The 12,500-nt window shown below is 48.8% G+C and overlaps 1 protein-coding gene across 1 annotated transcript in view; it reads left to right on the top strand.

Annotated features, from left to right (window-relative positions):
• The window catches only part of emid1 (EMI domain containing 1), a 52,553-nt gene that overhangs the window by 25,235 nt on the left and 14,818 nt on the right, over positions 1 to 12,500 (top strand). The window contains exons 4-6 of the mRNA XM_079738912.1: positions 10,614 to 10,700; positions 10,830 to 10,891; positions 11,213 to 11,339. Coding sequence (XP_079595038.1) covers positions 10,614 to 10,700; positions 10,830 to 10,891; positions 11,213 to 11,339 — 276 coding nt within the window. The remainder of the gene's footprint in view (positions 1 to 10,613; positions 10,701 to 10,829; positions 10,892 to 11,212; positions 11,340 to 12,500) is intronic.

Here is a 12,500-nt window from a genome sequence, read left to right as displayed (position 1 = left end):
TGTTCACTAGACTCGGATGTGGTCCACTGGGTCTGCTTCTCTTCAGCGCCCTCTAGCTGGATGGACGCTCTGCACAACAACACCTCTCCTGTCACCACCACAGCTTTCAGTGCATTGCATTCAATCTAAATTTCATGGCACTTTTCGAGCAGAGACACAAAGTGTAAGGACCAAAATCAAACCAATATCGTACTAGTAGCAGCAATAAAATGGCCCAGAAAGGGATTTGGAGAGAGAAGTGGGTTTGTGTGTGTGTGTAAGAGAGAAAGAATTAAATTCTGTGTGTGCGTTAAAGAGCGTTTGTGTGTGTGTGTGTGTGTGTGTGTGTGTGTGTGTGTGTTTGTTACAGAGTGTGTTTGTGTGTATTTTAATAGGATTCAAGCAGCTCCACAACAAAAAGTTTCTGTAGAGATGCCGCTCCGCCCTCTGCTTTAATCAGCCGGTCCCCATGTCACCGGGGGCCCTTGGCTCCACCTGGGCTCCACCTGGGCTCCACCTGGGCTCACTGGAACCAACTAACCAACTAACCCTGCTCCAGTGGGTTCCAGTGAGCTCCACTTGGTTCCATGTGCTCCCCAGACCCATGGGGGCTCATGGATTCTTTATTCTGATGGTATCAGAAGAAAAAGAAAGACCACACTAAAAGATTGCTATACCATTATGATATAATAGGGAATATTCACCATAAACCCTATTTATCCATCAATATTTATTCAGAGTATTAAAACGTGTCTTACTTCTATTATTATTATATTTTTTTTTACCTCCTTAAATTTAATGTGGCATGTTAGCCCTGTTTTCGAAGCCAAAAACCCTTCCAGCATCAATATACAATATATCACAAGCTCTGACCAAAAGCAGCCCAAAGGAACACAAACTAGACGACTTGTATGTTTTCTTTTAAACCCCTTTGTGTATTTCCACATCATAAATTGTGTCTTATCAGCTTCAGAATGGAGAGCAGAGAGACATGTCCCTCTCCTTTACCCATCAAGAGACTGCTCCAGGCTGGTGATCTTAGTAAAGGGACTCTCAGTCATCAACACCCAATGTTATCCAGCAACTCCTAGTCTTTCATCATACTTCTACGATCGCAATATACTGCGCAGCGTTTCCATAGTGACGCAACATAGATTAACATGCTCCTGCTCAGCGACATTGTGCTCAGTGCCCCCCCCCCCAAACCCCCCGGTCCACTATTCTAAGCAGCCTCATTATCTTCATGTATGCTTCCTGCTCTCTCTCTCTCTCTCTCTCTCTCTCTCTCTCTCTCTCTCTCTCTCTCTCTCTCTCTCTCTCGTCTCAGATATGGGGCGGCCATTCTGCTTAACACTACGGCTCATATATTTCACCTTGGGTCGAGTGCTTGAAGACCACTTCAGTAAACAGGTGCAGTTCTATGGATGGCTTAGATGGAGATGAGTTTGTTTTATGAGACGTCCAGCAGAACTCTCTAGTTATTCCTTCTGGGGGGTAAAATGGGGAGGGCTATCAGATTTAAATCAACAACTCTATCTTGAGCACAATTCAAATAGTTGAGGGAGGAAAGAAAAGTTTGGCTTATGTGTTCCCACACATATCTCCCGTGTTTATTGATATTTATAAGCATAACAGTTTAAGTTAGGTTTATGGTTTTCTTTGAGAGCAGAATGTGGTCGTAAGAGGAGCTGTGAAGCTACAGCCTGGAGACAATAGCTCGGCTGTGGATGTCAGGTATTATACGGTTTGTGTTCTCAGGAAACATGTTGAACGTTCTGCGGTTTTCAAGATAACTTTGATTTTGCTGATTCATATGGGGAGTGCCATAACACCGGTTATGATTCTGGAAGTACATTGTATTGTGTTCCATGCTTTGTCCTCCCACCGCCCGCACGTCAGGCCAGGGAAAATACAGTTATCATCAGGGGCGACCGGCTAGAGACAAACGTGTCCAAATCAACTGTGGGCAAACAGCGTGGGAATAGGAATGGAGGTGTGTCCAGTGAAACACGAGGGCTTAGGGCTGACCCAGAACGAGCTGGTTATGATGATGAAGGGAAGGATGTTTAGCCGAAGGTCGGTGGGTCGGCTCCCTGACTCAATCAAATTGTGAGCTGACAGATTTTCTGGTCCCAGCATTAAACAGGGTAAGAAGCAGCGTTCAGTGGCCAATAGGCCTCGACTGAGCTCCCATCATACTCAGGGGTCTTTCCGTTGAACCCTGGAGGCCGTTCACTCATAGTAGACGAGAGGGGTGAACTGTTTTTTACTACCAGATTTGCCTAAAAAAGGACTTTACACAAAAAGTCGAGACCAGTTCTAAAAACCTTTCTCAAGTAACATGACACATCGTTTACTGAGCTTGACAGCTTTCAATCGGCAGTGGATACTGATAAGATTGACTAGTTTTTCGTTTTATTCTCCAATTTGACCACTGCAGACCATCTATATGGTGTAGTCCGTTCACACCAACCCCAAACCAGTCTGAAACTGCCTCCCAAGCTCCTCTGTAGGGTCTGCAATTAAGAAGTTTGAAGAGATCTTTGATTGCCTTCCAGAAGTATAACAAAGTATGGGGGCATCATGCTGAGGAACATCTATTTTAATATGGCAATTCGGTAAGATTGTGAACATGACATATATAATATAATAATATTTGATCAGAACACAGTCAGTGTCGGGTTCATCGCAGTAGCTTGTTACTAGCGGTACCCCGTTTTGGACCACCACTTGTTCAAAGTTTGTGTTTATGTGGCGAGGTCACAGACCGTCAGACACTCCCTTCAGTCAAGCAACAGCCAAGGACACTGTGGTTTCACCCGAGGCAGCAAAGCAAGGCATCCCGACACAAGCTACCGTAATGTTGTTTTACTGGTTAACCAGGCGACCGCAAGGAGAGAGGAGGCATAGAGAGGAGGAGAGAGGAGGCATAGAGAGGAGGAGGAGAGGAGGCATAGAGGATGGAGTAGAGAGGAGGAGGAGAGGAGAAGAGAGGTGGAGGAAAGAGGAGGAGGAAAGAGGAGTCAAGGAGGCGTGGAAAGGAGTAGAGGAGAAATGCATAAAGGAGGGACAGAGACCCTGGCTGTGGGCTCCTCAGTGGTGAGGAGTGGTGGCCGAGGAGGAGAAAGGCACTCGACGGGTTTGATGTGTGAGCCGGGGTCAGACGGGGTCAGCCGGGTTCAGGCGTGAGGGTTTTATCAGGTCTGGTCCTCATTGTGTCTCCGTTAAAAACAAAAGGTCATGCCCCAGAACCCGGCTGTGGGATTCCTTCTTCTCTTCTTCTTTTATGACTTCTGCTGTTTCCAGTGGAGGACATGTTGACACGGTGGGCGGCGGTGGTCTGCGGCCCGCCGCCGTGCGCCTGATCCGGGCGCCGCGCTGCAGCAGATGTGCCACCGCTCGCCCCGGCCACACTGACCTCAGCTCTGTTTGTTTGCATGGCTTTGAGGATTGAGAAAATTGCTTCCATTTCAGCTTTTTGCCCAAATCGTATTGGGGTTTGGGGTGGAGATGACTGAGGGACAGTATAACAGTTGTACTCTATTTTTAAACTCAGCGGGTTTGTTTTTTTATTGACTTTCATCAGGCTGACGAAAACACTGGAATAAACTTCTGGTTTGCTCTGTTGTGGCCGTCTGTTTTGATCCCTCGCTCGACCGCCTGCCGCTGTGGCCGTTTTATATCACCATGACGACCGCACCGCAGAGGAACCTTCTGGAAGGAGTGACGCAATGTAGCACACTATTCACCAGCGCACAACACCACTCAGCCAATAAGGGGGGGTGGAGAAGTTGACGGAGGAGAGGTTGGGGGAGTTGATGGAGGAGGTGAGGGAGGAGGTGACGGAGGAGGTGATTAAGGAGGTGATGGAGGAGGGGACGGAGGAGGGTACCGAGGAGGTGACGGAGGAAGAGAAGGAGGAGGTGATGGAGGAGATGACAGAGGAGGTGATGGATGAGGGTATGGAGGAGGTGACGGAGGAGGTGATGGAGGAGGGGACGGAGGAGGTGATGGAGGAGGTGATGGAGGAGGTGATGGGGGAGGTGACGGAGGAGGTGATGGAGGAGGGGACGGAGGAGGGTATAGAGGAGGTGACGGAGGAGGTGATGGAGGAGGGGACGGAGGAGGGTATAGAGGAGGTGACGGAGGAGGTGATGGAGGAGAGGACGGAGGAGGGTATGGAGGAGGCAGCCAGTAAATGGAGGTGTGGGCGTTCAGTGACGCTCCAACAGGGCATCATTGTCCTGTGTCATGCAGCATGTCAAACATACTGCATGATGCGGCCCCAGGAACTAGTCCGGTCTGGAAGCACCCGGTCAGGCTTTCATCTTCAGCCAGCAAGGGTCTCCTGTACCGGGGTTGCCTCCTCCAGGGTCCCATCCTCCAGGCAGCCTCCCTTCCCCTGGGCCTCCTAACTTCACCTCTCTGACTGGTGTGCCTGTTAGTCTGCCTGACTGCCTGCCTGTCTGTCTGTCTGTCTGTCTGTCTGTCTGTCTGTCTGTCTGTCTGTCTGTCTGTCTCTCTGTCTGTCTGTCTGTCTGTCTGTCTGTCTGTCTGTCATCAACATACTTCGGAAGCGAAGCCTGAGATAAAGACAGAAAGGAAAGGAAATGGAGAGGGAGGAGATTCACGGACAGCAAGTCGAGGGGTTGAAGAGAGTGAGGAGGGGTGTGAGAAAAAGATTGAAAGGAGTGAGGTACCTCACACAGATCTACCTGCCCCTGTCTTGGCGGGAGGGGTGGGAGAGGAAACAGGAAGGCCCTCCCCTTCCTGTAGAAGATTAGAGGCTCTGGATTGGCTGATTCTCCTACTCCAGACAGACAGCCCCACATCAACCAGACAACCGGCCAGCTGTCTTCTCCATCCCAGCCTCCTTCCTCTAGTGTCGAAACGGTCCTCTTTATGTGTGTGTGTGTGTGTGTGTGTGTGTGTGTGTGTGTGTGTGTGTGTGTGTGTGTGTGTGTGTGTGTGTGGCTAGCTAAAAGTTTATAATTATATGTAAAGGATAAACAAGCATTACCCTGCTCTATCCTTAATACCTTAACACCAAACAAAGCATTACCCTGCTCTACCTTCAATACCAAACAAAGCATTACCCTGCTCTACCTTCAATACCAAACAAAGCATTACCCTGCTCTACCTTCAATACCAAACAAAGCATTACCCTGCTCTACCTTCAATACCAAACAAAGCATTACCCTGCTCTACCTTTAATACCAAACAAAGCATTACCCTGCTCTACCTTCAATACCAAACAAAGCATTACCCTGCTCTACCTTTAATACCTAACAAAGCATTACCCTGCTGTAACCGTAATACCCAACAAAGCATTACGGTGGGCGTTGGGGTCCTGCTGTTCTGTGCTGACTGATGAGGTGAGGTGTGTGTGTGTCTGTGTTCAGCGCCCCGTAGACCCTCGCTTACCCTCACACGCCCCCCCTCTTGACCCTCACCTGAAGGTGGCCCCCCAAACACCTCAGACCCTTAAACTCAGCAGACGGCAGCACGAGGGGGGATGGGGGCGACCGCCGCAGCGTGGGAGGAAGTCACACATGAACGCCCATGTCGGTATTGGTCTTGACTTTTCGCGGTTCGCTGTTTTCGACCTCGTTTCAACCCATGATGAAAACATGATGTAAACAAATTGTCCATGAGGTCCAGGTATTGGGTTATTCCTAGCAGACATTCCTATAATACCCACATGTATGCTTCATTTCACTTCCATTCTATTGAGCCACAACAAGGAATCCAATAAATCCTTTACTAGTTATATTTACTTAGGCTGATAAACAACGAGCCCCTCCATCACCTCATAAAGGAGGCCTGGCACCCTGGGAACCGTAAAGACTGGCCGAGGATGCAGGTGCTGTGGGGCGGGCCGTCGAGGGTCACAACGTGGGTCCCAACGTTGTGATGTGACGTTTTTTTCTTCGTCTCACATCAGGATGTACGTCCGTTTGTGAGTACGGATTTCTGTACATGAGAACAGACGTCTCAGCAGAAGTCATTCATATCCGAACCGTCTTTGACGGTTGGGTGTGATCTGTTCAGCCCCATCACATATTTTTATGTGGGCAATGCGGTGCAGTTTCCTAAACGCATGTTATTCATTGTTGATATTAAGAAATGTTTTATCATCCATGGAAAGCATATTAAACAAATCAACTCTCCCTTCAATCAGAGGACTCTCTGATTGTAGAAGTAGAAGTACAGTACATATACAGTAGAGTAGAGGTACAGTACAGTATAAGTACAGTACAGTAGAGGTTTACACTCTGTGGTGCAGGGGTTCCAAACCCGTTTGGTTCAAATCATTAGAGAAGCTACAGGCTAACAGGATGTGCTGAATGGACGAGAGTTACCAGAAGGTATCAGTGATGGAGGATAGCCTCAGTAGGTCCTTATCCAGAACCAGAGGAGGGCGGTGGATGGCCCTCTCCCACCTCATCCGTCTTAAAGGACAAAGAAAAGGAAACGACTTACTCAGCACACATCAACAAAAATAAAATTGTGGGTGTTTCTCTGAGTGTGTGTTTTGCTGTGTGTGTGTGTGTGTGTGTGTGTGTGTGTGTGTGTGTGTGTGTGTGTGTGTGTGTCTGGGTGTGTGGGTTTCTGAGTGTGTTTCTGATTATGGGTTTCTCAGTGTGTGTGTGTGTGTCTCTGTCTGTCTGTCTGTCTGTCTGTCTGTCTGTCTGTCTGTCTGTCTGTCTGTCTGTGTGTGTGTGTATGTGTGTGTGTGTGTGTGTGTGTGTGTGTGTGTGTGTGAGCGTAGAGGCAGCAGACACAGAATAATACTCCTCTTGGTCACAGCACCTGGTTACTAACGATGCTGAGCTCAGCAGCACCACTGACAGAGATGGATCAGGAACTAGTTGTGTGTGTGTGTGTTTGTGTGTGTTCGTGTGCCTGTGGCTGTGTTCATGCTTGCATGAGCTAGTGGCTCATGTGGCTCAGGGTTAGTGGCTAGGTTGAATTAACTTTGTGGGTTAGTGGCTAGGTTGAATTAACTGTGTGGGTTAGTGGCTAGGTTAAATTTACTGTGTGGGTTAGTGGCTAGGTTGAATTAACTGTGTGGGTTAGTGGCTAGGTTAAATTAACTTTGTGGGTTAGTGGCTAGGTTGAATTAACTGTGTGGGTTAGTGGCTAGGTTGAATTAACTGTGTGGGTTAGTGGCTAGGTTGAATTAACTGTGTGGGTTAGTGGCTAGGTTAAACTAACTGTGTAGGTTAGTGGCTAGGTCAATGGCTGGTTTCAGATTAACCAGTGAAACATCGTTAAGATGATGCTCCCACAGAACTAGTCTTGAGTTCTCTCCTGGACAGGACTGGTCTTGCTGAGAGCCCCCTGCTGACTGGTGGTCTTACTTGGTGAGCCCCCTGCTGACTGGTGGACATACTGGGTGAGCACCCTGCCGACTGGTGGTCTTACTGGGAGAGCACCCTGGAGAGCACCTGGTCTTACTGCAGCCCTGAAGCCCGATGGGTCCTCAGCAGCTCTGGGAGCAGGACCCCTTGTTGGACCCCCTGGTGGGGGCAGGATCATGAACTCTAGTACATTGTTTTGCACAGCTAGTTTGTGATTGGTCCACATGGCTGCCAGGTGATGTCAGAGGAATGAAAAGCGCAAATCCAATTTTCTGAGCGCATGTAAAAAAAATGCTGGTAAAGAAAGTAAACAACAAAGTACTTACAGAAATTGGTTATTGCAATGTATCGATGTGATGCATATGTACGTGATGGTTGTGGTGGTCAAAGGCAAGCCTACAAGATTTTCTGTGTGTGCGTGCGTGCGTGCGTGTGCGTTTGCATGGCGTGTGCGTCTGAGAGAGCTGACCTCATGAGATCCTCAATCCTGCTGGCTCCTCTGAGGGGGTCTCAGGTTGTGGGACCCCTAATGAAGCTGTGATCCAGGGAACAGAGGACCAAAGGTTACGTACATTCACAGCTCTACTCTGTGCGCACTGGGGCAATTAGCCCACTAGAAGATGGATGGACCCCCAGGGTTTAGGGGCCCTGGGGGTCCATCAATAGCTGTGACGTTATTGTTGTGGTTAGATCCTCCTGAAGACATCCTTCTTGTCCTTTTTCTCTCTAATAAACTCTTCCACACACACACACACACACACACACACACACAACCACACACACATTTACACATGAAACTGCACATCAGTGCTAGTTGTGAGTCACCCTTGGCTCGGTCCCAGGGACACCTCACAGAACTTTCTTACATCAGCACTGGGACCAGAGTACGAGGAGAGGAGGAGGAGATTAGTGGACAAGGTTAGAGTTAAGGAGACAGCTTCACGGTGACAAATTGAGCCAACTAGAAGGTTAGAGTTAAGGAGAACAATAAAACCAACTAAAGGTTAGAGTGAAGGAGAACAATAGAACCAGCTAGAAGGTTAGATTTAAGGAGACAGTTTCACAGTGACCAATAGAACCAACCAGAAGGCTGGATTGAAGGAGAACAATAGAACAATCTAGAAGGTTAGAGTGAAGGAGATCAATGGAACCAACCTGAAGGTTAGAGTGAAGGAGAACAATAGAACAATCTAGAAGGTTAGACTGAAGGAGATCAATAGAACCAACCAGTAGGTTAGAGTGAAGGAGACCAATAGAACCAACCAGAAGGTTAGAGTGAAGGAGACCAATAGAACCAACCAGAAGTTTAAAGTGAAGGAGACGGCTTCATGACCAATAGAACCACTGGGCTGCCGAGAGGAGAAGGGGTCCCTGGCTTCTCCACCTCAGAGGAGGAGGTGCTCGGCAGGAAAAGGTGGGGAGAGGGTGGGTCTTCAGGTTCTTTTAGAACACCCCCGCCAGACACGCATGATCACACACACATGCACGCACACACTAATTGAATGCAGCAGCTTCCATGAGCTGGGCTGCATCGGAAAACCTACACACTGAACATCAGCAGATGGAGGGTTTACGCACACACACGCACGCTCTTCTGCGCTGTCGTCTCCACGAACGTGTGTTGACTCTGTGGGGGTTACAGAGCATTCGTTAACCTCCTCCTAGGGTAGGTTTTACTCCTTAGATGTACTGAGAGGTGGAATGCTCTTGATATTGGGTGTGCTGCCTGCACCCTGTGCCATAATCGATCTGCCTCAGGTTATTACATGGTTTAAATCTGTCTTCACCAAGAATCCTGGGAGAAATACCCTCAAACACGGCCAAAACTAAACATCACAAGCACCGACATTGAGTATATGGGGGGGCTATTAGAGGGCTCAGTGTACTGCCGACCATGTGGTCAACCTCCACTCCACCCGTCAGGCAATTACTCAACCTGCTCTCCTGCCCCTAGCCCCCCTAGCCCCCTAGCCTCCCAGTCTCCAGGCAAGTCAGCTGTTGCGTCGACAAGCGTAGCGTAGACATGGGTGAGTGATGGATGATGAACTCTGACGAGGGGTCCAGTCTTCGGCCCACGCTGGCACCATATGTGCAAGGCTTCCACCTCCGACGGCACTACTTAATTGGTCAGCCTATCCATCAATCAAACAATTAATGCAAATAAATTGTGTTGGCTAACGAAGTGGCGGCCACCCCTGGTCTGGTCTCCAGGGTCAGACACACCTGGGCGGGCCGCAGCCAGACCACACAATGAATCCCGTCTAGCCATTCCTCATGAGCCTGCCCATTGAAAACATACTGAAGGCCAGCGCCTCAAACTCCCACACCTCATAACCGGAGCCGAGGCTGAATGGGTCTCTGGTCGCCCTTACCCTAGCCCTAACCCTAACCATCTAACCCAAACCCTCACCCTAACCCACACACCCACCCTCTAGCCCTAACCCTAACCCCCTAACCTTAACCCTCATCCTTACCCTAACCCTCTCTCAGCATGAGAAGCTCTTGTTATGAATCCATTCTCTTGTATTCAAAGGATACTTAGCTGATCCTCTTTCATGCTGGATGCTATTTTGGAAACAATAGCATAGAATAAGTTGTTCTTCCCTGTGATAAAGCTGATATATTCCCGCACACACACAAGGCCGACCACCAGGTGGTCAGCATATTGCGGTAGAGACTGGGCTCACCTGGGAGCACATCTGTCATCACCACCCCCAGACTCAACTCATAACACATGTTCTGTTAGAACCAAGCCAGCGGCTCAGCAACCATCACACACTGCGCACACTACAGTGCATTAATAAAGCAAATTCTAAGCAGGAGAGGTCAGAGCAACACAACCTCATTAACACTCATTGGGTGTGATACCATTGATAACTGGTGATGAAGGCTTTGTGTTGTCTGTCCCTGACTGACTAATGTCAGGAACACGGCTGCTGACTGTCTTCACGACGGCTACACAACTTTCAATCAAATCAACAGTGCATTAATCATTTATCATCTCAGACCAATACAATATGTTTCATATGTAACTTTTGGGTAGAATTCTACAATGCATTCAATAAATGTTCGCCATGGTTACATGATAATCTTACGCCAGAGCGATGATAAGCAAATGAAGAACAGGAGACAGCTCAGAGTTGCAAAATAAGGGAACTTCAGTTGAGAAAAGTAAGATCACCTTTAAACCACATCAGTGATAAAGCATAAAAGAAGACCTATTTGACCTTTGACCCTCTGTTCTCAAACCTGTCTTTGTTCTTCTCTCAGAAGGCGCCAACCAGCTGGTGGGCCAGGAGGCGGCGAGGAGGCCCTCCTCTCTGCGGCCGCCGCCGCCACGCACCGGGGAGACTGCTAGTAAGAGCTCTTGCCTTAGCTGTAGCATTAGCCTTAGCCTTAGCCTAGCTTCCTGGACTCTCCCAGCACATGGCTCATGTTAGAGTCCAGTCTGTGGCTAATTTCTTGTCTGATGCTCTGATGCTCTAGGCTGTCTCAACTGCTCCCGGATCACAGCTCTGAGCAACCGGCTCGGCTCGCTGGAGGCTAAGGTACGTGCACGGACAGCATGGTCTGTACTTTTGTGAAACTAAATCCCACTGAATCAGCTGGAAAAAGAGAACGCTGAAATGTGCCCGTTAAGCAGCATCCTCGGTCGAACAGATGTTATTGCCATCTCTTAAAATATAATTGTCTGAAATTGGTGCCGGGACATGTCACATGCTAAACCATGCTAACTGACGTAACTGACAGCAGTGACCCATTTAGAAGCAGTGGTTGAATATTCCTGTTATGCTTTCCCATGGCTTTGATTTTAATGTTGGTTTTCTGTGGACGCAACTTTTGCTGAGCCTCCTTTTTATTTTTACCAGGTTCAATTACTGACGGCGCCCAAGACAGAGCGCCCCCTTCAGGAGAAAGGGGTGACTGCACCAGAGGCCTCACTGCTGACGGGGGCCGCCCCCGCCCAAGGTGCCCCTGGTGAGCCGGGACCAGCAGGTAATACCCCTGGTGTTGCTAGGGGGACCAGCAGGTAATACCCCTGGTGTTGCTAGGGGGACCAGCAGGTAATACACCTGGTGTTGCTAGGGGGACCAGCAGTTATACACCTGGTGTTGCTAGGGGGACCAGCAGGTAATACACCTGGTGCTGCTAGGGGGACAGCAGTTATACACCTGGTGTTACTAGGGGGACCAGCAGGTAATACCCCTGGTGTTGCTAGGGGGACCAGCAGGTAATACCCCTGGTGTTGCTAGGGGGACCAGCAGATAATACACCTGGTGTTGCTAGGGGGACCAGCAGTTATACACCTGGTGTTGCTAGGGGGACCAGCAGGTAATACACCTGGTGCTGCTAGGGGGACAGCAGTTATACACCTGGTGTTACTAGGGGGACCAGCAGGTAATACCCCTGGTGTTGCTAGGGGGACCAGCAGGTAATACCCCTGGTGTTGCTAGGGGGACCAGCAGGTAATACCCCTGGTGTTGCTAGGGGGACCAGCAGGTAATACACCTGGTGTTGCTAGGGGGACCAGCAGGTAATACACCTGGTGTTGCTAGGGGGACCAGCAGTTATACACCTGGTGTTGCTAGGGGGACCAGCAGGTCATACACCTGGTGTTGCTAGGGGGACCAGCAGGTCATACACCTGGTGTTGTTATTTGATGAGGGTGAGCCAGGAGGTCATAATATACCTTGTGTTGTCAGCGTAAGCTAGGAGGTCGTAATATACCTTTTGTGGATGCTAGGGTGAGCTAGGAGGTCTTAATATGCCTTTTGTGGATGCTAGGGTGAGCTAGGAGGTCTTAATATACCATTTGTGGATGCTAGGGTGAGCTAGGAGGTCTTAATATACCTTTTGTGGATGCTAGGGTGAGCTAGGAGTTCATGCAAACTAACCACAACATTTTGTCTTTTAATAATTGAGGAGAATTATTCACTCAAAATCTTAGTTAAACAAAAATTTTAGTTTTCTCCATTAGTTTTCTCCAACTAAAAGTTTTCTCCATTAGCAGTCATTCTCTTCTGGTCCATACCTAGTCCACTCCCCTCATATCCTATTTCCTATTTCCTCTATTACACTACTCTGTGAGCTTACACTGCACACAGTCAAACACACAGACACACACCACATTCTCGCTGGCATAAGAAACACACAAGC

This window comes from Pollachius pollachius (genome assembly GCF_949987615.1).
Source record: "Pollachius pollachius genome assembly, chromosome: 1".
Lineage (NCBI taxonomy): Eukaryota > Metazoa > Chordata > Actinopteri > Gadiformes > Gadidae > Pollachius > Pollachius pollachius.
Note: the sequence above shows the minus strand (reverse complement) of the source record. Positions and strands in the feature narration are given on the sequence as shown.